This window comes from Papaver somniferum, chromosome 9 (genome assembly GCF_003573695.1).
Source record: "Papaver somniferum cultivar HN1 chromosome 9, ASM357369v1, whole genome shotgun sequence".
Classification (NCBI taxonomy): Eukaryota; Viridiplantae; Streptophyta; class Magnoliopsida; order Ranunculales; family Papaveraceae; genus Papaver; species Papaver somniferum.
The window spans coordinates 123,441,733-123,469,149 of record NC_039366.1 but is presented as its reverse complement, the minus strand read 5'-3'; the positions used below and the strand labels follow the sequence as shown (position 1 = coordinate 123,469,149).

Here is a 27,417-nt window from a genome sequence, read left to right as displayed (position 1 = left end):
TTTGAATAGTGCCCAAAAAATCGTTCTTGTCTTTCCTCCCTCACAGCACACTCACAAGTCACAAGACAGGACTGAATGGGCCACAGGCCCAAAATTCCTAAACGAGCTAAAAATTTACGCGGTAAAAAACTCAAAACTCCCGCCAATTTTCTTATTGTCTAATCAAATCAGCATTCTAGTCAATTAGTGACCGAAAAAACATACAAATGCAGAACCGTTGATTTAAACATTGTCGGTTTAGATTAAATCTCAATTCCCAGTGTAAGTATATGTTCTGTAGATTTTTCATTTTTTTCACTACCTCAATCATAATGTTCCTATCTCAATAGAAAAAGAGAGAAACTGACAGGGTGAACTCGATAGAACCCTAGAAAAACCTTAGATTCGTAAAAGCTTGTTCGGATTCATCCGACCTCTGATTTTGCTGGTACAAACTCTTCCTATCTCTAACTTACATTTTTTGTTATCTTCTCTGTTTTTGCACTGTCTCCATGTTTTTGTTTTAATTCTCTGCTGTAATCAAAGAAACTAGAACTTAAAATCATGGGTTATTTCTTATATGAGTATTTATCTAGTAAAAATGTGATTTCTTTTCCCTTATATCTTCCTGAAAGCAAAAGATCTGTAGTTGTAAAATCATAGGTTGCTTACTTGATTTCATTAAAGAACTATAACTCAGAGATGATGGGTTTCTTTGGTTAATTGAGAAATCATGTTTTGGCTTTGATTTCTGTGTTAATAAAAGTACAAGTACCTAAGAATCATGGGTTGTTTTCAATTTGTGTTTATTTTACTTCAATTTAAAGATCTAAAGCTATAAAATCATGGGTTTCATTATTGATTTTCTGGAGGGGGTTAGAATCATGGGTCACCAAAGATTCATGGGTTCATTTAGTTTTCAAATTTTGATTGATTCATGGGATGGAGTTGTGGGTATCGCCTGCTGAACAATTTTACCACTCTACTAGTTTGGATAGTTCTTAAATTCATATTTCATTTTAAATTCAAACTTGACATCTGATCATATTTCAGCAATGAGTGTCTAATTTGAGATATTTGATTTGCAAGAATGGCGAAACTACGAGATCAGGATATCATATCAAACATCATCATTAGGTTGCCTGTGAAATCGATCTTACAGTTCAGGTGTGTATCCAAAGCCTGGTGCAAGTTATTGAAAGACCCTGATTTTGTGAAAAAGCACCTGAGTCACGCAATTGAAATGAACAAATTTAGTGTAATGATGCACCCATGTTACGATCTTCATGAAAAAGCCCACGCTTTAGCTTATGATCCATTTTCATCTACATTGAGTAACCCTGCTAGTATAAATTATCCTTTGGCAAGAACATTTTGGGGAACTTGTAATGGCTTGATTTGTTTAACCACCACTAGTGAGAAGGATGTTGTCCTTTGGAATCCAACTACCAAGGAGTTTAAGGAAGTACCAATAGAGTCAGCAGATGATTTTAGTAACTATAAACATGGATTTGGTTACGGTGATGAGATTGATGATTTTAAGGTTGTAAGTTTTGTGGGGTTTGAAGATGTTTATTTTTCTGAAGTTCGGGTATACACACTTAAATCTAATTCATGGAGAAGGCTTGAGAACATACCTTATTTGCTTTGCCATGGAGAAATGGACATGTCTCAAGTAAGTGTTCATGGAGCTATGCATTGGTTAGCATTATCTGACACTGAGCCCGACAAAGTGATAGTCTCTTTTGATTTCAAGGATGACAAATTCGATGAGATGCCCCTACCCAGCTTTTTCCATGATGAATACGCTGAAACAAATTTGTGTCCATTGGGAGGATCCCTTTGCTTACATGGTTCTATTTACGGTTGCATTGATGTATGGGAGATGAAGGAGTTTGCAGTGACTGAATCTTGGGTTAAACTCTTCACCATTCCTTACCAAGCAGATCCCAGACAGTTGGTTCCACTTCAGGTTGTCAAGAATGGCGAGATTTTATTAGGATATGACGACAGGAAAGGTTATCACCTGGATTTGTATGACCTAAAGCATGGAACATCCATAAATCTTAAGGCTTATGCTAACTGGGGTTGGTACTTTAGTGTTACCTTTGCCTATGTGGAGAGCCTTTTACCGCTTAATTCAGGTACTTATGTCGGGCAACGGGAAATAGAAAGGAAAAGACTTCAAAGACAGGGTGAGTATCTTATGCACTTACTTATGTAACATTGTATCTATGTATTTGCCCAACGAATGCGAGCTTAAACGTGTTGATTTCTTTATGCCACTACCAAAAAATGGCGTATTAGAGCTATTTGGCTTAATTTTAAGTTTACAACTTAGTTTCTATATGATATTATTTCATTGTTTATGTTCAAAACGATATGCAATTTTTTTTGCTTTCCCTTATCTATCATTTTAGCAGTTTCAGGCTTGGTGTTACTGAATAATACAATTCCATATTTGTATCTTATACAGTAGGTTGTGGTACTAGTGACTATCTGAAGCTTATTTATGCCATTTGTATGAGTATTCTTTAACTTCAATTTGCTGGTCATTGGTTCAGTGAACTAAATACGGTTTCGATCTTTGAATAAATTGAAATTGTAAACCATCCGACTTCCGAAATTCTCCTTTCTAATTGAATTCTCATAAACTATGTACTGTATGCAGTTAGATCGTAAACAATAGATTTGGAGTTGTAAAATCGCAGTCTATTTCTGTATTAAGTTGTGCTTTTTTCTTACATCAAAGTATCTGAAATCAGATTTTGCACTTTTTGTTCATTTGGGATGTTTAATTTTTCTATTTCTTCTGGAAATGTAGGAATGGCGAAACTCCAAGATAAGAACATCTTACTGAACATCCTTGTTAGGTTGCCCGTGAAGTCAATCTTACGGTTCAGGTGTGTGTCGAAAGCCTGGTGCAAACTACTGGAAAACCCGAAGTTTGTGAAAAAAACACTTGAACCATGCTATTGAAAGGAACCTATTCAGTGTGATGATGCACTCTGGTTATGGTCTTCATAAAAGCACCTACACTTTAGCTTATGATCCATCAACATCTACCTTGAATAACCGTGTTAATGTCAATTATCCTTGGAAACATACAAGTGAGGGAATTATATTCTGGGGAACTTGCAAGGGCTTGGTTTGTGTCAGTCCTCATGAAGATACTTCTGTTGTCCTCTGGAATCCAGCTACTAGAGAGTATAAAAAAGTACCTGAAGCACAAATTGAGTCGTGCCCTGATGACATTATTAGTTACTTCACATATGGATTTGGATATGATGATCAGCTTGATGATTTTAAGGTGGTATGCATTGCTGGTTTTGAAGGTGAAAGTTGTTGCGAAGTTCAGGTATATACATTAGGTTCTGACTTATGGAGAACAATTGAGGACATACCTTATGAATTTGGTGTGGGAGAACCAGATATGGCTCGAGTAAGTGTTAATGGAGCTATGCATTGGATAGTGAAGACTGACCCTATGGCATCCGAGACCTACAAAGTCATAGTCTCTTTTGAATTCAAGGATGACAGATTCGATGAGATGCCCCTACCCAGCTTTTGTGATGAATACTCTGAAGCAAATTTGTGTTCATTGGGAGGGTCCCTTTGCTTACTTGGTTCTATGCACCGAGGTCGCATTGATGTATGGGAGATGAAGGCCTATGGAGTGACAGAATCTTGGGAAAAGAATTTCACCGTTGAGCAAGCAACAATCTGCAAGTTCTTTGGACACTTGATTCCACTTCAGTTTGTTAACAATGACAATGTTTTATTAGGATATGACACGGGTCTCGATTTTTGTCTGGATATGTATGACTTAAAGCGTGGAACTTCGATAAATCTCAAGGCTCATGATGACTTTGATTCATACTCTTCTACTACCTCCATTTATGTGGAGAGCCTTGTATCGCTTGATTCTAGCACTTATGTTGGGCAAGATGATCAGTCAGAAGGCAAAGAGTCAGAAAGTGATGATGATTCAGAAGAGGAAGACTCGGAAGATGATGACGACTCAGAAGAAGAGGAGCAGGGAGAAGAAGATATTGAGACGAAAAAGGAAAGACTGCGAACATGGGGTGAGTATTTATTGCTGTTAAGCTTAGCCTAAAACTTATTTCGCCTGGATATTTGCTATGTACATTTCTTTTATCCACTTCCATAACCGTGTATGCTACTGCTGCTTTGCTTAGTTCCTAGGACTTTACATTCTCCACCACAGTAAAATAATGTAGACTTTTAGGAATAAACTTCTTACGTAACCAATTTTAATGGGTCCTAATTTTAAAGTAGGATTACGACTTAGTGATATGATATTATAACCTATACCTTGAAAACAATATGCAATTTTGTTTGCTTTATTCATGCCATTGATAGTCAATTTTGATTGCAGAAAAGTATGGGATTCCTTTCATGAACATTGGTGATGTCAATGATGGCAAAGAAGAAGAAGGCGAAGACTACAATAGTGTAGAAGAGGATATCAAGAACAAAAAGAAGAAAGCGAAGTTGATGTGAGTTTCACATTCTTAATCTTTGTTCACATAGTATCTCAATCTTTGTCTAACTCTACGAGAGTTTGTACGGATTCTTGAGTATCTTATGCACTGACATAAATCTTCTTCATATGTCGTATACTATTCCTGTTTTTCTTAGGTTCTTAAAATGTGCATCTCTAGGGGCAAATTTCTTACCTATACAATCAATTTAAAAGTAGATTTCTTTATAACCAGAAGTAGGTTTTCTTATAACCATATGATGGCATCAAAGTTCCATATGTTCTCTCGCCAACTTTTCTTGAATTAGCAGTTTCAAATCCAGCACTAGTGAAGATCTCAGGTATATACTTGTTGTGTAAGACAGTAGGTTGTCGTTATCTTATAACCATTTGTATGTGGATATGTATGTTCATGATATTACTCTGGCCGCCAACCAAGTCCGCAGAACAATGTTAGATCAATCTTCATCTTTTTTCTTATGATATCATTCTTTTTGTAACTCTATTCTACCAAGTTCTCATCTATTATGCACCCCATGCAGGTAGCTCATGAAGATTAGAGTTAGATGCAACCGAAGAACTCCGCTGACGATCTTCTTAATAATTATTGGTATGTAGGTCTCCTTCCTAGTGAAGGAATCAGTTGAAGATTTTCGTGTTACTTATGTTTTTATTCTCCTAGTGCTTTTTATTTTTTTGTTACTTTCGAAAAGGTTAACTAAGATTTGGTTAATGCGACGAAATGTCAATTTGGGTCTGAACGCTAAGCAAGTGATCCACACTGTAAGTCACACATTGGTAACTCCTGGTTCAATTGACTGGTTTAGCTAGTAAAATAGTGTAGAGCTAAACGTGTCAACTGATGGGAACTGGTTTACTAATCCCACGCTTAAAAACTGGGTTTCTTAAACAGAGGTTTATTCCAAAATTAGGAAACCAGTAGTATTCTATATTTGGCAGAATTTATTCTTGACGTCCAAGTTCTTATCAAGTATAAATAGGTAGAAACGATAGGTGCAGTTAGAGCAACATTGAGAGTTGTATTGTTTGAGAGGTTGTGAGTGTGCAGAATAACGGGAGCATAAAGGGGTTCGCTGGACCATCAAAATCTCCCAAAACCCTTTTCAAGTAAGTAACTGTGCTCCATTTTAGAACTATCTGATGCTATGTTTTAGCAAAATATTATGAATTGATTTACTAAATTTGGTGTTATTTGCATAAACAGATACATATCACCTGAACAAGTACCAGTTCAGTATGGTGGTTTATACAGAGAAGGTAATAAAGAATTCAGCTGTGCTGATCTTGTTGAAGAGATACCTGAGAACCAGGAAAAATTGTCCTCACCAATGAGAACCATAGAGGAAAATCCAAGCGTTGCTCACTGAAATTGAGTGCATTCTTAAGCTCAAACTTTTCGTGAAAACTCATATGAAGTCAACAAATCTGACACCTCTATTACTATTTTTACTCTGAATACTATTATTATCAAGTTTCCTTTTTGACGGAGAGACATCTTTTTTGTTCGGAATATGCTGATCTTTCCCTTTTACAGGCAGGCAGCATTCTATTATTGAATTAAGTAGATACAGTTCACATGTCTCAATGGTTAGTTATGATGCTGATACATCAAGAATGAACACTCGAGTAAAGCAAATTCCGTCACAGAATATGCTGTGTGGGTAATAATATATCAAAGACACGGTTGTATTGCCTCCTTATAAAAAAATTGAAACCTTTTTTTTACTCAAATTTTGAAACAAACTAGAAATCTAATTTGTCATGTGGAAGAAAAATTAGGTTATATCTTGGCAGAGCCAATGCTGCGGTAACTGCGATGAAGTCGCGTTCATTATAAAAAAAGCAAACATTTACAGGCAGCTACAAGCTGAATAATGAAAAGGAAAACTCTTTCTAAATTCTACATGGCATGCACTGGATAATTCCCTCTAATAAAACTTTACGCCATGAATAGGATTTAGGTAGTACAAGTGTGAGCTGTAGTTCTGAGGAGTCAGTCAAGTAACGTGATTGTTAGGGTTTCAAGATTTGAATTTTATTAAGAGATACGTAGAGATACGTAGTGGTGGGCTCAAGAATATGTCTTGAGACCATGTTTTGAGACCAACTTGGACAGATCATGCTTTGAGACCAACCTGGACAGTCCATCTAGATGGACTGACTTGAACAGTTTATGTAAAGAGTCCGTTTCCGTACGTAGCAATCTTGAGACCCAAGTAATCGGTCTCAAGTCGGTAGGTTTAGGGTTTGTGTCTTGGAACCCAAGTTGAGTCTTGTATAAATTGATACGTGATGAATGAATGAAACCAAGCAATTACCAAACTTAACATGGCATCACGAGCCGGTTAAGAACCCTAACAGACAACAATGGAGGACGAACCAGAATCATCCAAAGGGAAAAACATGGCGTGTGATATGCAGAAGAAGAACCCAGTTTACCATCTAGGATCAAGTGATGGTCCAGGTATCATCATCACTCCGATTGTTCTAAAGGGAAGTAACTATGAAGAATGGGCTAGAGCCATAAGAAGATCATTGATAGCTAAAAGAAAGTTTGGTTTTGTTGATGGAACAATCACGAAACCTGAAGATAGTGACCAGTTGGAAGAGTGGATTGCTGTCCAGTCGATTCTTGTTTCATGTATTAGCAACACGTTAGACTCATCAATTAGATCGAGCTTGGGAGACTATGATGATGCAAACTTGCTGTGGACACAGTTGAAGAGAAGGTACTGTGTTGTGAGCGGAACAAGACTCTGTCAGTTGAAAACTGCGTTGAGTGAGTGCAAACAAAAGAAAGCGGAAGGTGTAGCTGAGTACTTTGGGAGACTCAACAAGATATGGGATGAGATGATGACATACATGAAGGTACCTCAGTGCAAGTGTGGTAATTGCACTTGTAATATCGCATCACAAGTAAGTATGTTGAGAGAAGAAGACTTTTTACACTATTTTTTGATTGGATTAGACTCTGTGTATAGTTCCGTGCGAGAACAGCTGTTGGCTAGAGACCCATTGCCGTCAACAGATGTAGCATACCAGACAATAGTCAACTCGGAACGTCTGCGTATAGGAGAAGTAGCTATATCTACGGAGGTACATGACAATGTGATGGCATTCAGAGTGCAATCTGATCAACGTCAGTTTAACAATACATATGATCCTAACAAGCATTGCAAGCACTGTAACAGAGATGGACACTCAGAGGATGGATGCTTTCAACGTATTGGATATCCAGAATGGTGGGGAGACAGACCTAGAGGTGGAAGAGGATCTGGTAGAGGAGGCAGAACAAATGGCAGAGGACGTGGTGGCACTAACTTTACCAGTGGTAGAGGAGGTAAACAAGGTGCAGGCAACCAGGTTCGAGCACACAACCTCAACATCTCAGACGCAAGGCAGTCAGGTGGAGCATCCTCCTCAGAAGTGTCAGGTCTAACTGGAGTCACAGCAACACAACTTCAACAGGTGCTTGAGTTTTTAAACTCCAAGAAATCCTCGCCTCAACTCCAAGGTAAGAAGAATAAAACTGTGTGGATTGTAGATACGGGGGCAACAAATCATGTTACATATAAAAAGGATGACATGATAGAGATAAAAGATATAAAGGCATGCAATATTGGACTTCCAGATGGGAAGTCTGCATTGTCTAAGAAGATAGGAACTGTTATTCTACCTGGAGGATTGAGACTAGAGAATGTGCTTTATGTGCCTCAGATAACTTGTAACTTAATATCGGCTACACAACTTATTGATGAGAAAAGATGTATTATCCAATGTACTAACAGTTTATGTCTTATACAGGACCGGTTGACGAGGAGGATGATTGGAGTGGCTGAGAGACAAGGTGGACTGTATATTTTCTGTGGTGTGCCTCAAGTTGAAGTTAAGGCTGTTACTGGAGATACGTATGAGCTATGGCATCGGCGTATGGGACATCCATCAGAGAGAGTGCTGCAAAGGTTACAAGGGATGAGTAGGTTAATAAAGAAGAATAATGATGCTTGTGATATCTGTTCACGAGCAAAACATCATAGGAGTAGTTTTGCTAGAAGTTTTAGTAAATCAAGTTGTATTTTTGAGTTGGTTCATATAGATTTGTGGGGTCCGTATAAGACTCAGTCATCATGTGGAGCACATTATTTTTTGACAATAGTAGATGATTTTTCAAGAGGTGTGTGGATTTATTTACTTCGAACCAAAACTGAAGTTGAACAGACATTCCTTAACTTCATTGCTCTTGTGAAGCGTCAGTTTAATAAAGAAATCAAAATTGTCAGAAGTGATAACGGAACTGAGTTCAATGCATTGCGTGGATACTTTCGAACCAATGGGATAGTGTTTGAGACATCCTGTGTCGGTACACCACAACAGAATGGAAGAGTTGAGAGAAAACATCAACATATAATGAATGTGGCAAGGGCTTTGAGATTTCAAGCCAATTTGCCAATAAGGTTTTGGGGGGAATGTGCATTGACAGCTGCGTATTTAATCAATCGCACACCTACACCTATTTTAGATCATAAAACTCCATATGAGGGTCAGACAAATATGGTGTGTAAAATGAAGAAATCATTATATGGTTTACGACAGGCTCCTCGTTGTTGGTTTGCCAAACTATCAACAGCCTTGAAGAAATACGGCTTTCGGCAAGCATACTCGGACTATTCTCTTTTTACTATGACCAAGGGAGACATACAGCTTAATGTCTTGGTCTATGTAGATGATTTGATTATTGCGGGGAATAATCTAGTGGAGATTCATACATTTAAATCATACTTGGGACAATGTTTCAAGATGAAAGATTTGGGAAAATTGAAGTATTTTCTTGGCTTGGAGATAGCTCGTAGTAAACAGGGTATTTATATATGCCAGAGGAAATATGCATTGGATATTATCATGGAAACGGGTTTATTAGGAGCTAGACCTGCTGAGTTTCCAATGGAGACTAATCATCGTCTAGCCTTGGCGCATGGAGATTTGTTTGTTGATGTTGAAAAATATAGAAGACTGATTGGTAGACTGATTTATTTGGCCGTGACCAGACCTGATCTTACATACTCGGTGCATACACTCTCTCAGTTTATGCAACAACCGAGAATCGAACATTGGGAGGCTGCTCTTCGAGTGGTTAGATACTTAAAAAAGAATCCTGGGCAAGGCATTTTGTTGCGCTCTGATAGTAACCTGAGTTTGCAAGGGTGGTGTGACTCAGATTGGGCAAGTTGCCCTTTGACTAGACGTTCATTGACAGGGTGGTTTGTTCGTCTTGGGCATTCTCCGGTGTCTTGGAAAACAAAGAAGCAACCAACTGTTTCGCGAAGCTCCGCTGAAGCAGAGTATCGCTCCATGGCAGCAGCAACATGTGAGTTGAAGTGGTTGAAACAATTACTTGGTGATTTGGGAGTTAGTCATCCACATGGAATGCAGCTCCTGTGTGATAGTCAATCAGCATTATATATTGCTCAGAATCCAGTTTTCCATGAACGCACCAAACATATCGAGGTAGACTGTCATGTTGTTCGAGATGCTATTGTACAGAAGATTCTATCCCCTTCTTACACTCCTACGGCGGTGCAATTGGCAGATATCTTCACCAAACCATTAGGGAAAGCTCAATTTCAAGGTCTTTTGTCCAAGATGGGCATTTGTGACCTACATGCTCCGTCTTGAGGGGGGGTATTAAGAGATACGTAGAGATACGTAGTGGTGGGCTCAAGAATATGTCTTGAGATCATGTTTTGAGACCAACTTGGACAGACCATGCTTTGAGACCAACCTGGACAGTCCATCTAGATGGACTGACTTGAACAGTTTATGTAAAGAGTCCGTTTCCGTACGTAGCAATCTTGAGACCCAAGTAATCGGTCTCAAGTCGGTAGGTTTAGGGTTTGTGTCTTGGAACCCAAGTTGAGTCTTGTATAAATTGATACGTGATGAATGAATGAAACCAAGCAATTACCAAACTTAACAAATTTCTATTACCAATTTGTGGTATCTTGCTTTTTTGGTGCGACTTTAACTTGCCTCTGAAGTTTTACCATTTTGAGCTTTCACCCAAAACTGAGACTCAACAAAAGCTGTTTTTTTACCGAATACACACAGAGAGCTAGCAAACAAAACCATCTCTGGGTTTCTACATGGTGGAGAATTCCTGTCTGTATTTTGTTTTTTTCATGGACAGGATAGCACCATTAGAAGTTCTGTTTGAAGCTGTACTCATTTTCTTCAACAAGAACATCTCAAAAAAATACATAAAAATGACATTTAAATATGGAATGGAAGGATTTTACTAATAATTATACTATAGATAGATAGAATCATAGATACTAGTAGTTGTTTGGAAGATCGATTACATTTGTGAAATCCATATTATGAGCTCTTGATCATCATATTATCAACCTTAAAACAACTTCCAAATCCCCTACAAACTGGAATTAAATAAACCCTAAAACAAAATGAAAAACTAGAAAGACAACAGCCGCAGAAAACTTAAAAACCAAAAGACTAGACCACCTTCCATTTGAGAGATTCTTCCTTATTCATTCAACTTGAGTTTGTTAACGAACAGCCTTCCGTAACCATCAGGAGACACTCTGTAAGAAGCATTACTCATATAATCTAATTTGAGGAATTTTGGATTCATCTCAATACTAAACTTCTTCATCCCATCCTGATGATCAAAACGAGCAGCCTTTTTCTTGTTTTCTACTCTACATCTACTTCAATATTAATATTTTCTTTTGCCGCAAGGATAACTCGATCTCCAATGCCAAAAAAATTGAAAGTCAATTCAACAACATCTTCGTGTTCAACGACGCTCCAATCAGATGCTATCTTCCATAAGTTATCAGATGGATTCAGATAGTAATCCTCAGGTGTTCCAGCTGCAATTGCTGAATCAAACAAGCACATAAGCATAATGATAAGATTTATTACACCACAAAAATAAAAATAGATTTTCAGAGTGTAAATTAGTATACCTGATTTCTTGAGCATGTGGATTTCTGGAGAAGAAGCCATAACTACAGTGTAGAAATTAAGAAACCCCTACACTTTCTTTTCTCTGCTCTGTAGAGTGTGTGTGAGAGAGGAAATGATACCAAATTAAAATAAATAAATACCGGTGGTCTTTATAGAGGAGGAATAGATTGATCCGGAGGAGGATATTCGGTGTATGCAGCACTAGGATTGATCGAGTACTCCTATTCTCATCACTCGACACGTTTAGCTTTAGGACACGATTGTATAAGATCAACACCCACTACAGTATTTACTATTTACTATCGAAGCCAATCAATTTTTATCTAATGTGCTATTTACGCTGTTATGGTGGTGGATCATTTTTTTTTGGAAGTTGGCTACAGCTACTTTTATGAGACTCATCACATGAAATTAACCATGGAGTAGTTAAATAAAAGGTACAAACATTTTTCCTCCTCAACGAAGAAAAACTTGGAACTGGATTTAGAAGATGAAATCATTAAGAAGAAATTACTGCATTGGTGTGGGAAACGAGAAGACGGCCTATGGACATATCGAGTACTACCATTATACAAAGGCTCTTTTGTTCCTGAAGTTGGCTTTCATTGTCCAAAAATGTACTAGTGGAGCTGCATGTTGATACCGGAACCTCGTTTTCTTTGATCGAAATGGAGAATATATTGATAGAAGGGGGAATTTACAAACAAATCTACTAGAGGTAGAAGAAAGAAAAGAAGAAATTCAGATGAACTTTGTGCCCATGTAATGAGAAACATAATTAGCTAGTACCGGAACCTCAATGTCATGGGTGAGGTGTTATCCAGGTAATGTACGTAAGTATATATAACTTGTGTTATTCTTTTGATCGAAAGACATATTTCCATGAAGAAAATTCTGCCTTACGCCAAGCTGAGGTGCCATGTGAAGAAAAACATGTAAATACCTATCTCATCTATACCTAAAAAATCTCTTCAAACTCTTTTGTGTCTGTACTCGGCATTTCACTGTGATGAGGAGTGCCAGGCGCAGCTCGAGATAGGTACTCTTCATTAATTCAACGTGCAGCTCCATTGAAATGAGACGAGTATCCAGGCAGACCTTCCTGCAGTACTCTGAACTGTGAAGGCCGGCTATAGAAACACAAAAAAATCTTTAGGTAATGGTTGTAAGGATTTCAAGTAAAAGCTGGTGGTGAAGTAAATCATAACAGTCCAGTTCAAGTGTTGGACAAATATACTAAACTCAAAATGAAATGAGCTTCGAAAACAAAATTACGTCCATTCAATTAGGAACAGAAAATAAAATTAGGGCCATAAATTTTGAATTGCTAGTAACAAATACAAATTAAATACTCCAAAGGCTGTCCATCACGTGTCAAGTGATGAGAACCGAAGTAGCTAACCAATTCTACTATTACATACAAAGTAGATTCTACCTGGGATGCCCTCTAATAAAATTTACGCTTTGGATTCAAAGGTACAAGTGTGAGCTGTAAGAGTGATGATTTTTAGGTTTTCATCTTTGCTTTTTGGTGTGACTTTAGCTTCTCTGTGAAGCATTACCATTTTGAGCTTTCATCCAAAACTGATCAGACCGACAAAGCTGATTTTTTACAGAGAGCTACGAAACAAAACCATCTCTAGGGTTACCATTAAAGTTTCTGTTTGAATCTGTTCAAAAATTTCTTGAACAAAAACATCTCAAAAAAAAACATAAAAATGTGGAAATGAAAGGATTTTACTAATAATATAAATTAAAGAGAGATAGATACTGTTACTTTTTTGGATGATTGATTACATTTATGAGCTCAATCTGATCATCAGACTATCAACCTCTAAACAACTTCCAAAACCCCCAAACTAAAAACTGAAATCAAATTAATAAACCCTAAAACAAAATGAAAAACTAGAAAGAAACATCAAAAGACAGCAGCAGCAACAAAATTGAAAACCAAAAGACTAACCACCTTCCATTTCCCCTTATCAGTACTACTAATCCAGATCAGCGATTCTTACTGCTCTGATTCTTCAGCTTGAGTTTGAAAATCATGACCCTAATTACCAGCTTTGAGGGGTCCTCAGGAAGCACTCTGTAAGTAGTATCATCCTCAACATTTATCTTCTTGATGATATTTGGATTCGTCTTAATTTTAAAGACCTTCATCCCATCCTTGTGTTTAAAACGAGCAGCCTTTATCTTGTTTTCTAAAACAACAGCAATTTGAATTTCATATTCTTCTGCCTCTGGCCCAAACAAAACTAGATCTCCAATAGCAAACAAATCGACACTCAAAACAAAAAAATCTTCATGTTCAACGACCCTCCAGGCAGATTTTATCTTCATCAAGTTATCAGATGGATCCAGATAGTAATATTCAGGGGTTCCAGCTCCAATTGCTGAATCAAACAAACAAACACATAAGCATAATGTTCAGATTTATTACACCAAAAATTAAACAAAAGAAAGATATATAGATTTTGAGAGTGTAAATAAGTATACCTGATTTCTTGAAGAGGTGGATTTTTGAAGAAGAAGAAGAAGCCATTAGAAACCCTAAACTTTCTTCTTTCTTTTTCGCTCTGCAGAGTGTGTGTGAGAGAGAGGAAATGAGACAATAAATTTATAGAGGAATAAAGACATGAGATATTTGTTGAGTTGGTGCCTGGGTACTCTGTGTATGCAACACTATGATTTATCAAGTAACCCTCTTCTCATCGCTTGACACGTTTAGTTTTAGGAAGACATATTGGTACTCCTCTTCTCAAGTACGCCAAGGTCTACATTGGTACTCCTCCACAACAATTATGGTTTACCTTTTTTTTTTAAACAAAGAACTATGGTTTACCTAATGTAATGACATATTTTGATTTCGGTCCACTCCGCAACAGTTTTTGTTTTTTTTTTTTTTTTTTTTTTGTGTAAACATGCAATGTATACACACACACACGATCGAGAACATGTTAAGGCATTGTTTCGGATCTAACTCCTTTAAATTTCTAAGCTCCTTAGGTCTCACTTTGAACGGTGACCGTCACCCATTCACAGAATTGCTCCGTTTCACTTTTCTTCAAAGAAGAGAAAAAACGATTTTTACTCACAAAATTAACGAATTTATCCGAGAAAAATAAAAACAAAATTCAAAAGAAAAAAAATTCGGCAGACCAAAAAAAAAGAAAAAAACCCTTTGAGCGAAACCTAAAAACAATTATTCTTTTCCTCGCGTCTTTCCTTCCATGTTCTACTTCGATTTATTTTATCTTAATTTCTCATTGTGTTATTGATTAACAGGATCGAAGAAATAAGACACATATATGTAACATCTTGAACCAATCCTTTTCTATTGGTAAAATCTAACTCTTTTCTTTTCGTCTCTTTGTTTCTCTGAATCAATGAACCCTAATCCTTTCTTTTGCTCTTAAGTTTTTTTTTATTTTTTGATTTACTGAGTATAGATTGATCTTTAGGATTCTAAATATACATTTTTATCTGCTTGCAGGTAACAGTGGATACTGGTAATTAATCATCTAAAAGAAAAAAGAATTCTTCCCATAAGAAGAAATCCAGGATTGTTTAAATTTGCAGGGATGGTTTTCACTTTTCCACGATTTTCACTGAAAAAGGTATGACCTTTACTACAAAACCCTAACCCTATTTTCCATTTCTCTATTTCCTTCTCGTGATTAAAAGGAGAAGCCGAGAAGATTATTATGTTTTTTTTTTATAATCAATGGTTTTCCTGTATTTTTTCCTGTATGATTTAGGGCTATGAGTATAGGCAGATCTCCATCAAGTAAGAAAATCATGATATCTGAATTGCAGTAATCATCTAATTTGTAGCTTTCGATAAACAACATCGATTTGTGTTTAGGTTGTATCATTGCAAAGTTTTCTTTTACCCTAATTCCATTATTCTCAAAGTTTTTACTTTTCTTAGAGTTTCCTAAAGATTTGTATTTCAATAATTTAATTGTTTATGTTTTGTTCTGGAATATCTTCTCTATAATCTTATGCTTATTCATGTTGTGTAAATGAATCTTTGATCTTAATACTATGCTCTAATATCTTCATCGGCAGGGTGTTGAATGATTTAGTTGGTGCAAAAACCAAAAGTCTTTTGGTCCCAACAGAACAAAACAATAGATGCTGAAACGATATTCACACTATTTTTCCAGTAAGAGTTTCTTATGATAGAAAAAAATTACCCTTTCCGTTGAACTGAAAGAATGGTAAAATACATTATTTTTTTATTGCTTTCCATTGCACATTATTTAGGGATGGCCATTTGCCCCACCCAAACCCATCCTCGTGGGTACCCGCCCCTATTGGGTAGGGTTTTACCCGTACAAACGGGTTTGGGGTTGGGTATGGGTAATACCCGAAATTAGTGAAGCGGGGATGGGATTCTAGGTCCCCGCCCCATACTCGCCCCGTACGTTCCCATTTTAGGATTCTATATTTTTATTAATTATTTATATTATATTTAAACTAAGATATTATATTATATTATATTATAAAAGAAAGGGTAAAAGTATAAGATATCATTAATTATTTATATTATATTTAAACTAAGAAATTATATTATATTATATTATAAAAGAAAAGGTAAAAGTATAAGATATCATTAATTATTTATATTATATTTAAACTAAGAAATTATATTATATTATATTATAAAAGAAAACGTAAAAGTATGAGATATCATTAATTATTTATATTATATTTAAACTAAGAAATTACATTATATTATATTATTTAATTATTGTATTGATTATATTATATTATTTAAGCTTTCTTTATTATATATATTATATTACTTTATGTGTATATTACACAGTGATCCCAAAATGACAACTATATCCACACGAGGTGAATCCGAATAGTCTGAACACCATGTCGAGACAATTCCAAGTTCTCCAATGGATGATGACCATGGTGAAACTGCCGAGGCAAACATTACAGGTGATTGTGATAATGCCGAAGGTGAAATTGCTATAGTTTCAGGGAAGAAAAGATCCATAGTGTGGAACCACTTTGAAAAGAAAAAGATAAAAGGGGAAGACAAAGCAGTTTGCAAATATTGTCATAAACCATTAGGAGGAAAAAGAACAAATGGGACTAAGCATCTACACGCACACATGAAAATATGTCCTCGACGTAAACAGCAAGACATAAGACAATCAATAATCACTCCGAGTAAAAAAAAGTGACGGAAGAAGTCATCTTAACACGTACAGTTTTGATCAATCGTTCGCTAGGAAGGAAATTTCTTATATGATAATCATACACGAGTATCCGCTTTCCATCGTTGAACATGCCGGATTTAGACGATATTCAAATGCGCTTCAACCGTTGTTTAAGGTGGTATCTCGGAGCACAATTAAAAGGGATATCCTTAAAATCTATGATGAAGAAAAAACTAAAACAATGGAGGTGCTACAAAAACATCAAGGTAAAATTGCGTTGACTACTGATATGTGGACTAGTAAGCAAAAGAAAGGATACATGGTTATTACGGCTCATTTCATCGATGAATCGTGGATCTTGCAAAGCCGAATTATCAGGTACGCTTATTCATTTAATGATTTCAGGCATTGGATATGCACGTCATAAATGAAAAATCACTACCATTAATTTTGTTACTGATTAATTACTAGTTGCTACGTAGTACGGTCTAATCAACCATCTGAATTTTATTTTGTATTAGGTTTATGTATGTGCCATGTCCGCACACGGCTGAAGTCCTGTCAGCCGCATTGATGGAGTGTCTGCTAGACTGGAATATCGATGGTAAAGTATCCACTCTTACTGTAGATAATTGTTCCACTAATGATCTTATGATCCAACTTCTCCTAGAAAAATTATCAAGTAACTTACTGTCGGGTGGAGATATTTTTCATATGCGTTGTTGTGCACACATATTAGCTCTTATAATCAAGAAAGGATTAGAGGGGATCAAAGGACTAATCGAATTGATTCGTAATAGTGTTGCTTACTGGAAAGCAACACCAAAACGAGTTGAGAAATTTGAAGAGGTCGCCCGTCAACTAAATATTTCGAGTATAAATAAGTTAGTTCTTGATTGTGACACAAGATGGAACTCAACATACCTGATGCTTAATACTGCTATTAAGTATCAGAAGGTTTTTGCTCGACTAAAGCAACGTGAGCCACAGTATGATTGTTTGCCAGACGATGAAGATTGGTTGTTGGCAAAGGAAATGTGCGACAAACTTAAGATATTATATACCTTCACAGAGAAGTTTTCCGGAGTAAAATATCCTTCCACCAACCTTTTCTTTCCAAGTTTTTGTGATATTAGATTGTCATTAAGTGAGTGGAAAAAATCTAAAGTTGGTGTGATTAAGGAAATGGTATATGAAATGATAGAGAAGTTTGAAGAGTATTGGTTTGTGATCAATGGAGTAATGGCCATGTTAGATCCAAGGTTTAAGATGAAATTGATTGAGTTTTATTTTCCACAAATTTATGGTCAAGCTTTTTCAAAAACCGAAATTGATCGAGTACGCGATTTATGCGTTGATTTGGCGACGGAGTATGAACTGAAAGTAAAATTTGCTGAAACATCTGTTAGCCAAAATGATTTGTCTTTCACTTCAGAGATGCATGGTTTTAACGATGACGTAGATCCTTTGGAAAAGTTTGATATGTTTGTCTCTAATACTGCTCCTACTAGTACTGTTAAGTCAGAATTAACCAATTACTTGGAAGAAGATCTTTTACCTAGGATTGGTAATTTTGACATACTAGCATGGTGGAAGACAAATGGGATTAAATATCCAGTCTTGCAGTGTATGGATAGAGATATTTTAGCGATTCCAGTTTCAACGGTAGCTTCCGAATCAGCTTTTAGTACCGGAGGTAGATTTGTGAGTGTCCAACGTAATAGACTTCATCCAAAAACGTTGGAAGCTTTGATGTGCGCTCAAGACTGGCTATGGGATATGCTGAATGGTAATAAAATTCTCTTTTTATTGAAATGTTTTTTTTACATTTAATACATCATTATGGTTATATGATACACTTTCTTATTTTGGCTAGGTGGATCAAAATTCGATGGTAAAACATTTTGGGAAGAAACTGAAGCAGACGATGAGGTGATCAACATGGAGGAAGATACTTGATAAGAAATAATTAAGAACTAAAATGAGTGATGCTCGTTTATAGACCAATTTGTTTTTCTTTGCTTGTGTTTACGATGAATTTATGAGTTTGAAATTTTAAATTATTATTATTATTATTGGTTGAACTTAGGTATTGATTATTAAATTAACTCATCATATTTGAGCTTAATGTTATGGGTAACCCGTAAAAAACCCGCCCCGTAGGGGTATTTCCCATACCCGCCCCGTCCCAGATCAAGCGGGTAATGGGGAGGGTGTGGTTGTTTTTTTTTAAACGGGGCAGTGACTGGGATACAAGATCCCCGCCCCATGACCATCCCTAACATTATTATATATATGTACATATGTTCATGGATTAATAACCTAACTTATGGTTTGCGAGACAAAGACAGTAGATGTCGTGGTAAGTATGATTTCTGATCTTCTATTGATTGGTAGTCCATTCTTCTACTTTCGGTGATTGGTTTATAAGCTGTTACTAAATATACTCTATTTATATGGTATTGGTAATGGATTTCATTTGGTTGTATTATTACGAGCAAGTCCTTTCTCTAAACTTATTTCTTCTCAGAACAAATTCTTTATCGTGCAGTGATAAATGCAGACATCCGAGTGCTGCAGGCATATGTAATAGGATGAACGAAAAAAGAAAGTATGTTCTGCTTTTGAAATTTTATTTGTTTCCGGTAAGAGTTTCTTATGATAGAAAAAAATTACCCTCTCCGTTGAACTGAAAGAATGGTAAAATACATTGTTTTTTTATTGCTTTTCATTGCAAATTACTATATATATGTACATATAGTTCATGGATTAATAACCTAACTTATGGTTTGCGAGACAAAGACAGTAGATGTCGTGGTAAGTATGATTTCTGATCTTCTATTGATTGGTAGTCTATTCTTCTACTTTCGGTAATTGGTTTCTAAGTTGTTAATAAATATACTCTACTTATATAGTATTGGTAATGGCTTTCATTTGGTTATATTACTACGAGCAAGTCCTTTCTCTAAACTTATTTCATCTCAGAACAAATTCTTTACCGTGCAGTGATAAATATAGACATCCAGAGAGTGTTGCAGGCATGTGTAATAGGATTAATAAAAAGAGAAAGTATGTTCTGCTTTTGAAATTTTATTTGTTTCTATCGTTATCGCTGAAAGTTTATCCTCTATCATACCCCAGGTGGCAATTTTCCTAAACCTTAAATAAAAAAAATACATAATGCACCAGAAATTAGGCTTCTTTCATCATGATTCTTATGATTGTTCGTTGTTGATTTGGTACTAATTATTGTTTGTTCGGTTTTATTCTAGGGTTCCATGCTTTTGAGATAATTAGGGTTTTATGCTTCTGAGATAAAATTAAAAAAATCTAGGGTTTCGATTGGAGATGATGAAGTTGATTTGCTGTTTTTGGAGGTGATTATAAAACCCCTCTAAACTCCACTCTGATTTTGGTCATTAACTTCCTTTTGGTTCAAGTTGATATTTAATTTGATTCACAATGTCTTTTTATTTTGAGATTTAAGAAGCAAATAAAAATCAGAAAAAACAAGCTTGACCAAGGTATCTAGATTAGTGAGATTTTGCTTATTCAGTTGATAAAAACTGTCTAATCTAATCAACTTTGCTGTTTGTTTACTAATTTTATGAGGTATTGATATTTTAACTGATTCTCTCTTCAATCTAATTGGTTCTGGTGATTAGTAATTAGTGAAGATTTATGTCATCTTATTCTGTTTTACAAGTATTCCCCATTTAGGGTATGTCAACCCTAAATTGTGATTTCAATGATTAGACAAGAGTAGCCAAGATGTTCTGTTTTCTGTTCTAAGTATATTTCGACGATTTAATAGTTGGATTTCGGGTTGGTTTATGTATCCGGTACTTTGAATTCAAAATAAATCCATCAACTACTCTCTTTATCATCTGTGATAGGTAAGAAGCTCTTTATTAAGAGCAGCGAAATTCTTAACGTTACTCTTAAATTTTGGATCATTGATTTTATAATCGTGTTATTTGTGGAATAGTGAAATTGCCTCTTCACAATGTCCGACCAGTGTCTCTAAAAACCTTTGCGATTAAGAGATGTGGATTAAGAGCAGCAAAATTCTTAAACGTTATTCTTAAATATTGGATTGTTGTACTACATACCTAACTGACTATTTCATTTTTTTTTTGGATACATTTTCATTTTTGTTGCACACATGTATCCAAGATCTTAATGTTATTATATGCAGGCAACAACAACTGGAATCCAAAATGACAATGGATGGTGGAAGAAACATTATTTCTTAAACGTAAAGCCAAGGTAAAATCCAGAAGCATAGATGGTGTTGCTGATTGTTTTGGTTTCATTTTCATGTTAACCAATGTGGAAGTTCTTTTGTATTTATTCGTCTCATAACATTTGAGAAATTTTAGATTATTAGAGAAAAATTTCTTTTGTTCTCATTTTTTTTGTGGACCTTTTTCTTGGATTCTTACTGCACATGAATTCTACACAGGTAATGACAATCCATAGTTAGGTAACTTACTACCAAAACAAGTGACATCTCTGCATCAAGAAAATTTAGCATCCCTTCAAGTCCTACGTTATATTTCTTGGGGTTTTGGTGGATTGGTTTCTTGAAAATTACAATAGTTTGCGATGTTGATTCTTATTATTTTTGACCTTGCTATCTGCAGGATATTTCTGCATATTTTTACTTCATCCTAGGAATGATAGCTTGACTTGAGTTGGCTGCATGAGAGAAAGCAATGTAGTAATCTCGACTATCTTGGGATATTGCACGTCAGTCAGGTACTATAAATTTATATTATTTTCGTTAACGAATTTTACTGTTGCAATCTGGAATGATATAATAGTTGGGTACTTGAACATTTTAATTATCTATATGATAATCTCAATATACTTAAGTAGAGCATCTTAGGAGATCGACTCTAACTGATATTGTGTTTAGTTGAATGGTCCTTAATTATACATGGATCATTCTCGAGGCTTTATGTGACGCTTCTTACTATTAAATTATCAGGGTCAAAGGTAGCTATATTATGACATTTCTCATGATAGGACGAGGCGAAGCCGAACTTTACCAAATAAAATGGGGACTAGGGCGAGGCGAAGCCGAGCTTTACCAAATCAAATGGGTACTTCGACGAGGCGAAGCCGAGCTTTACCAAATCAATGAAAGAGGCAGTGATGCATTGTATTTGTAGTTTGTAGTTGTAGATTGAATTGGTGAACCAAGTTTGCGAAGCTGCCCGGACGTAGCACGGGCACAAAATCTAGTTTTGTAGTATTTATCTTTCATTTTTTTCTTTACAACTTGCTAATTTGAGAAAATTTTGGAACAATTTTTCTTATTCAAACTTGAAAACAATGGAAGTAAATTTATGTCATATCTTAGCGGAGCCAATGTTATAGAAAAGTTTGTTTCCACTCCTCAGACCATCGTATTCTCAGCACATGATTTATTGTGATTGAACCCATTTCAGGTTTTGCAATACGTTTCCGGGAGTACTTAATCATGTGATTCATATTTAAATTGACGTTTGACCATGCATAATCTAGGTGAGGACATAATACAGGAGCTATGATTGAACCTATCTTGACTAATCCTTGACTTCCTATGATAACCGGATGTACTAGTTTTAGGCTTTTAGCTCATCTTATTAATCAAAACAATCTATATTCTCTGCACGTTTTTGAAAATATTCTCTACATTTAGCTAATAGCTAGGCAGGCGATCCAAAATGAGTAGCATACACCTTATGTCCCTACCCAAAACGTACTTTACCCTTTGGATTATAAGATAGGAACTGAAAGCGTACAACAGTGACTTGTCATTTGTGATCAGTCAGTCATTCAAAATTAATTTTGAATTTGCATTACCCAAAACGTGTTATTCTGCTTTCGATGCAACCTTATCTAGTCTCTAAGCTTTACCATTTTGAGCTTTCATCCAAAACTGATCATCAGGCTCCAACTAAGTTATACATACAAATGCTAGTATACAAAACCTTGTCTGGTCTCTCTCTACATTGTGGAGAATCTCTGTATGTATTTTGATATTTGCATAGACAGGACGACACCATTAGAATCTCTTTTTGAAGCTGTACAAGAACAAAAACATCTCAAAAAATACAGAAAAGATAAATCAACACATTGTTTTTAATATGGAAATGGAAGGATTTTTTACTAATAATATAAAGATAGATTAGATGTTGTAAGTTGTTTAGATGATTGATTACATATTATGAGCTCCTCCTGATCATCAGATTATCAACCTCTAAACAACTTCCAAAACCCCCCTAACCAAAAACTGAAAATTAAATATAAACCCTAAAACCAAATGAAATACTAGAAAGAAACATCAAAAGACAGCAGCAGCAACAAACTTGAAAACCAACAGAGTAGACCATCTTCCATTTCCACTTATCACTACTAATCCAGATCAGACATTCTTTCTGCTGATGATTCCTTCTTCAACTTAAGTTTTTTAATGAACATCCTAGTGGTACTCTCAGAACGCACGCTGTTAGTACCATCATCGACCTTAACATATACGTTGAGGAATTTTGGATTCATCTTAATGCTAAAGTTTTTCATTCCATCCTTTGATAGAAACGAGCAGCCCTTTCCATGTTTTCTAAATCAACAACAATTTGAATTTCATTTTTTTCTGGCTGTGGCCCTAAGAGAACTAGATCCCCAATGCTAAGACAATCGACACTCAATTCAAGAACATCTTCATGTTCAAAGACTCTCCAGACAGATGTTATCTTCATCAAGTTATCAGATGGATCCAGATAGTAATTTTCAGGGGTTCCAGCTTTAATTGCTGAATCAAACAAACACACAAAATTTATATTACACCACAAAAATAAACAAAAAGAAAAATAGATTTTCTGAGTGTAAATTAGTATACCTGATTTCTTGAAGAGGTGGATTTTTGAAGATGATGAAGAAGAAGCCATTAATAACAATGTAGGAATTAAGAAACATAACTTTTCTTGTTTCTGCTCTGCAGAGTGTGTGTTTGTGTGGAAATGAGACAACAAAAGACCGGTGGTTTTTATAGACAGGAATAGATTGATTCTGGGGAGGATGTTCTGTGTATGTAACACTATGATAGATCGTGTACTCCTATTCTCATCATTCGACACGTTTAGCTTTAGGACACGATTGTATATGATCAACACCCACCACAGTATTTACTATCTAAGTCAATCAATTGAACTGTGAAAGCCGACTACAGAGACACAAAAAAAGTCTGGTTTAAGTGTTGGACAAATGTATTAAACCCAAAACGAAAGAAATGAGCTCCGAAAACAATGATCAAGTTAGCATGGAGACTTGTGTACAGAGGAGGACAAGCCTTGGACTCAAATTATGAAAGCCAAGTATTCTCCATACTGCAACTTTCTTCATCTCCAGGAAACACATAATAACAGCTCCTGGGTCTGGAAAGGACTAGAAGAGGGGCTACATTATGTGAGGCAGTTCCATAGATGGGATGTAAGGTGTGGTACAAAAATCTTGGTTTGGTATGATAAATGGGTTAGAGGACTAAACACATCGCCTCTCCCTAAAGAAAATTACTCAGAGTCGATCAGAATAGTTTATGTTTCAGATCTAATGTTACAGAATCCCAGAAGGTGGAATACACATTTAATTCAGAGGGTGTTTCTAAAAGAAACTGCAGACCTTATTCTCAAAATTCCTTTAGTTCAATTTGGCACAAACAAGCTGATCTGGGAATTGAATAGAACAGGGTAATTTACCATCAAATCAACCTACAATGAATTAGTGAAGCAGTCTAGAGCTTATAATGTTCATAGAAACAACGATATTCCTAGCACAGTCTGGAAAAGTCTGTGGAAAATGAATGTCTCGCATAAGGTTAAATTATTCATTTGGAAATGCATTAAAGATATTGTTCCGACAAAATAAAAACTACACAAGGTAAACAAGATATAAATATTGTATATTCTAGATGTTTGCAGTAGGAGGAAACTTTAAAAGCATCTACTAATAGATTGTGATTACTCAAGATCAGTTTGGTTGAGGATGAACATAAATGTTTCTTCCTTGCAAGAACAACATACTCAGGTTAAAAATTGGTTAGTTTCTTGGTTTTCTTAATTAGATGGCAATTCTTCTGTTTGGATTTCAACAGTTATGATAACTGCCTGGTTCATTTAGAAAAAATAGATGTTTGAAAATAAAAGTCCAAACATTCACTCCACAGTTTATTCTATCAAGCATATGATCAGTCAATGTTCAGTTGGGAAATACCATAGTAAGGGACAACATGTTATTCACTGGTCTCCACCACAAGTTGATATTCTTAAAACCAATATGGATGCATCATTTGATGGAAATAACTCTTACATAGGCATTGGTTTAATCATTCACAGTTCTGCAGGAAACCGTGAAGGCATCAGAGGGAGGGTCATCGATGGAGGAATAAATCCAGAGCAGGAAGAATGTCTAGCCTTTAAAGAAGCTATCAATTGGGCTAGAGAAAAGAAACTGACAAAGGTTATGTTTGAAGGTGATTGTGTAAATATGATCAACTCTGTGAAGCAAGCCAAATCTTCTGTTCATTGGATGAATGAAGGCATTGTATATGAAACAAGGCAACTTCTATCTTGCTTTTCTTGGTTTGATGTTAAATATGTTAAAAGACAAGCAAACAATGTAGCACATATAATAGCTAATAAAACTAGAACTGGCAGATCTTCTTTTGACTATCATTGTAACATTCCTGAAATATTCATGGAAAAAATCAGGAGTGATAATAGTAAAACCAGTCTAAGTTACTTGTAATTCTGCTTATTAATACAAGTTGATGTTTGCATCAAAAAAAAAAAAAGCTCCGAAAACAAAAATAGATGGTCCATCCAATTAGCAACAAAAAAAAGGGGCATAAATTTTGAATTGCTAGTAACAAATACAAATGAAATTCTCCAAACTTTGGCTCATGATTGAGTCCACGACAACATTGGCTCCTCCAAAATGTGACATCAATTTCCTTATAAGTGACATTTTTGATACCAGTATTTTTTTTAACTCTTACGGCTTGTATCAAAATTTGATCAAGAAAATAAAACACTCATTGATTTAGCCGTTTGTGAGAAAAAAAGATAAATTCTACTGGAAATTAAGCTTTAGCCGATGACAATTTTTAGCCTATTTATTAGTCTAAATAGATTTAGCTGATTGGCTTAGATAGTAAATGCCGTAGTAGGCGTTGATCTTATCAGCAACATTCTTCCTAAAGCTAAACGTGTCAACTGATGAGAATCGAAGTACCTAACCAATTCTACTATTACATACACAGAGGCCGTGGAGTTTTCAAGAATTTTAGAGAGTCAAGGAGAGATTGCTGCGGACGACGACAAACGGGAGTGGACTTCTAATTCAAAAGGTACATTTTCTGTTAGTTCTTGTTATGCTTGGCTCATGCATGATCAGGGACAAGTTATACCTCCAAATTTTCCTTCTGATTATATTTGGAATAAGACAATTCCTCCTAAAATTAACTTCTTGGTATGGGCTGCTGCAAATAGGGCTGTCCCTACTCTTTCCTTGTTGTCAAGAAGGGGTATGACAGTGGTGAATGTGTGCACGTTTTGTAATGTTAGTGAGGAGTGAGTAGAGCATTTATTTCTTCATTGCTCTTTTGTTGGGCAGATTTGGGAACACTTTTTACATCAGCTGGGTATTTGTTGGGTTCATCCTACGACAGTTATGGAATTCCTTTGGAAGTGGAAATTGAAGTTTTCTACTAAACCTCTTATTTTCTTGAGGTATTGTTTACCTTTTGCGATATGGTGGTCGGTGTGGTTAGAAAGGAACGACATCTTAATAGCGCGGAAACAAGGAAGAAAAACCTTAACTTCTCTTATTATGGATATCAAGTTGTTGCATTTTAGTTGGACTGTTAATGTTGAGTCGTTTAAGCAGATCAAATTTGATGATTTTATTTTCGATTGAGTGAATTTGTTTAGAGAGTAGTCCAATGTAAACTCTCAAGTCGCCTATCTTCGTGTATCTTTGGAGGGTGCTATATTGGCACTCTTTCTTTCATTTTTAATATATCCTTTGCCTTTTTCAAAAAAAAAACAAAATATTCCAATCAACTCATCACCTCCTGTATACACCGACCTATATTTTCTCATTAGTCATTAGAGCAAGTCTTATGGTGGAATCTATCTATCTTCCATCTTCCACGCCACCTCAGCACTTGGAACTGTGGATGGAAGTGATAGGCACATTTTTGTGTCTTATATAATCTCAATTGTATATATTATTATTGCTCGATTTTATATTTATTATGGCTTTTTATGTCCCTGTAGGTATTTTTGGAGACATAAGCTTTTCCGGCGAAATTGGCTAAAAAAGTGGTTTTTGCGCTCGTGGGAGAAAATTACTATACGGACTCTCACTTTGGATAAGGGGTAACCTAATTACTAAGGGGTGACCCATTTCCAGGCATCTGCTAAAGGGAGACCAGAATTGGATAGGGGGAGGTCATCTTCTCCGTTTGAAAACAAAATTGGCGGGAAAACGTTCATCACATCTGCATGATTTTTGGGTGATGATTCGATCGAGTTCCAGAGCGATTCAATGGCTGAAATTGATTGAGTTTACTCCCTAGGCCTAAACAGGCCTGGTGAAATCTATGAATTGCACCCAAATTGGCTATAAACCGAGTTGGAGCTAAACAGGGAAAGTATTTTTACACGGACCTTATTGAGCTTATTTTTAGAAGTTCTA

The 27,417-nt window shown here is 35.8% G+C and overlaps 3 protein-coding genes across 4 annotated transcripts; 2 read left to right on the top strand and 1 right to left on the bottom strand.

Moving 5' to 3' along the window:
• Positions 1 to 310: 310 nt before the first annotated feature.
• Positions 311 to 3,358, top strand: LOC113308219 (F-box/kelch-repeat protein At3g23880-like). 2 transcript variants are annotated; one of them, XM_026556699.1, is made up of 3 exons: positions 311 to 427; positions 1,053 to 2,174; positions 2,804 to 3,358. In XM_026556699.1, exons 2-3 carry the CDS (start codon positions 1,070 to 1,072, stop codon positions 2,956 to 2,958), a joined length of 1,260 nt encoding a protein of 419 aa, XP_026412484.1. In that variant the 5' UTR covers positions 311 to 427; positions 1,053 to 1,069; the 3' UTR covers positions 2,959 to 3,358. The 2 variants fall into 2 exon arrangements, with proteins under 2 accessions (XP_026412484.1, XP_026412483.1); XM_026556698.1 differs by having other exon boundaries at positions 312 to 427; positions 1,069 to 2,174.
• Positions 3,359 to 3,460: 102 nt separating this feature from the next.
• Positions 3,461 to 5,156, top strand: LOC113309383 (F-box/kelch-repeat protein At3g06240-like). The gene is made up of 3 exons (XM_026557803.1): positions 3,461 to 4,064; positions 4,379 to 4,499; positions 5,026 to 5,156. The coding sequence occupies exons 1-3, from the start codon at positions 3,467 to 3,469 to the stop codon at positions 5,027 to 5,029; spliced, it is 723 nt and encodes a 240-aa protein (XP_026413588.1). The 5' UTR covers positions 3,461 to 3,466; the 3' UTR covers positions 5,030 to 5,156.
• Positions 5,157 to 13,234: 8,078 nt separating this feature from the next.
• LOC113308663 lies at positions 13,235 to 14,088 on the bottom strand. The gene is made up of 2 exons (XM_026557126.1): positions 13,988 to 14,088; positions 13,235 to 13,884 (listed from the first exon to the last, which is right to left on the bottom strand). Exons 1-2 carry the CDS (start codon positions 14,031 to 14,033, stop codon positions 13,490 to 13,492), a joined length of 441 nt encoding a protein of 146 aa, XP_026412911.1. The 5' UTR covers positions 14,034 to 14,088; the 3' UTR covers positions 13,235 to 13,489.
• Between the last annotated feature and the right edge of the window lie 13,329 nt (positions 14,089 to 27,417).

What these genes read in the sequence shown, in the direction of transcription:
- LOC113308219 (XM_026556699.1), top strand. Translation starts at nt 1,070, where the DNA reads ATGGCGAAACTACGAGATCAGGATATCATATCAAACATCATCATTAGG. An exon ending in GAAAAGACTTCAAAGACAGG is followed by an intron (nt 2,175 to 2,803) that starts GTGAGTATCTTA and finishes CTGGAAATGTAG; the next exon opens with GAATGGCGAAACTCCAAGAT.
- LOC113309383 (XM_026557803.1), top strand. Translation starts at nt 3,467, where the DNA reads ATGGCATCCGAGACCTACAAAGTCATAGTCTCTTTTGAATTCAAGGAT. An exon ending in GGAAAGACTGCGAACATGGG is followed by an intron (nt 4,065 to 4,378) that starts GTGAGTATTTAT and finishes TTTTGATTGCAG; the next exon opens with AAAAGTATGGGATTCCTTTC.
- LOC113308663 (XM_026557126.1), bottom strand. Translation starts at nt 14,033, where the DNA reads ATGGCTTCTTCTTCTTCTTCAAAAATCCACCTCTTCAAGAAATCAG. An exon ending in CCACCTCTTCAAGAAATCAG is followed by an intron (nt 13,885 to 13,987) that starts GTATACTTATTT and finishes TGTTTGATTCAG; the next exon opens with CAATTGGAGCTGGAACCCCT.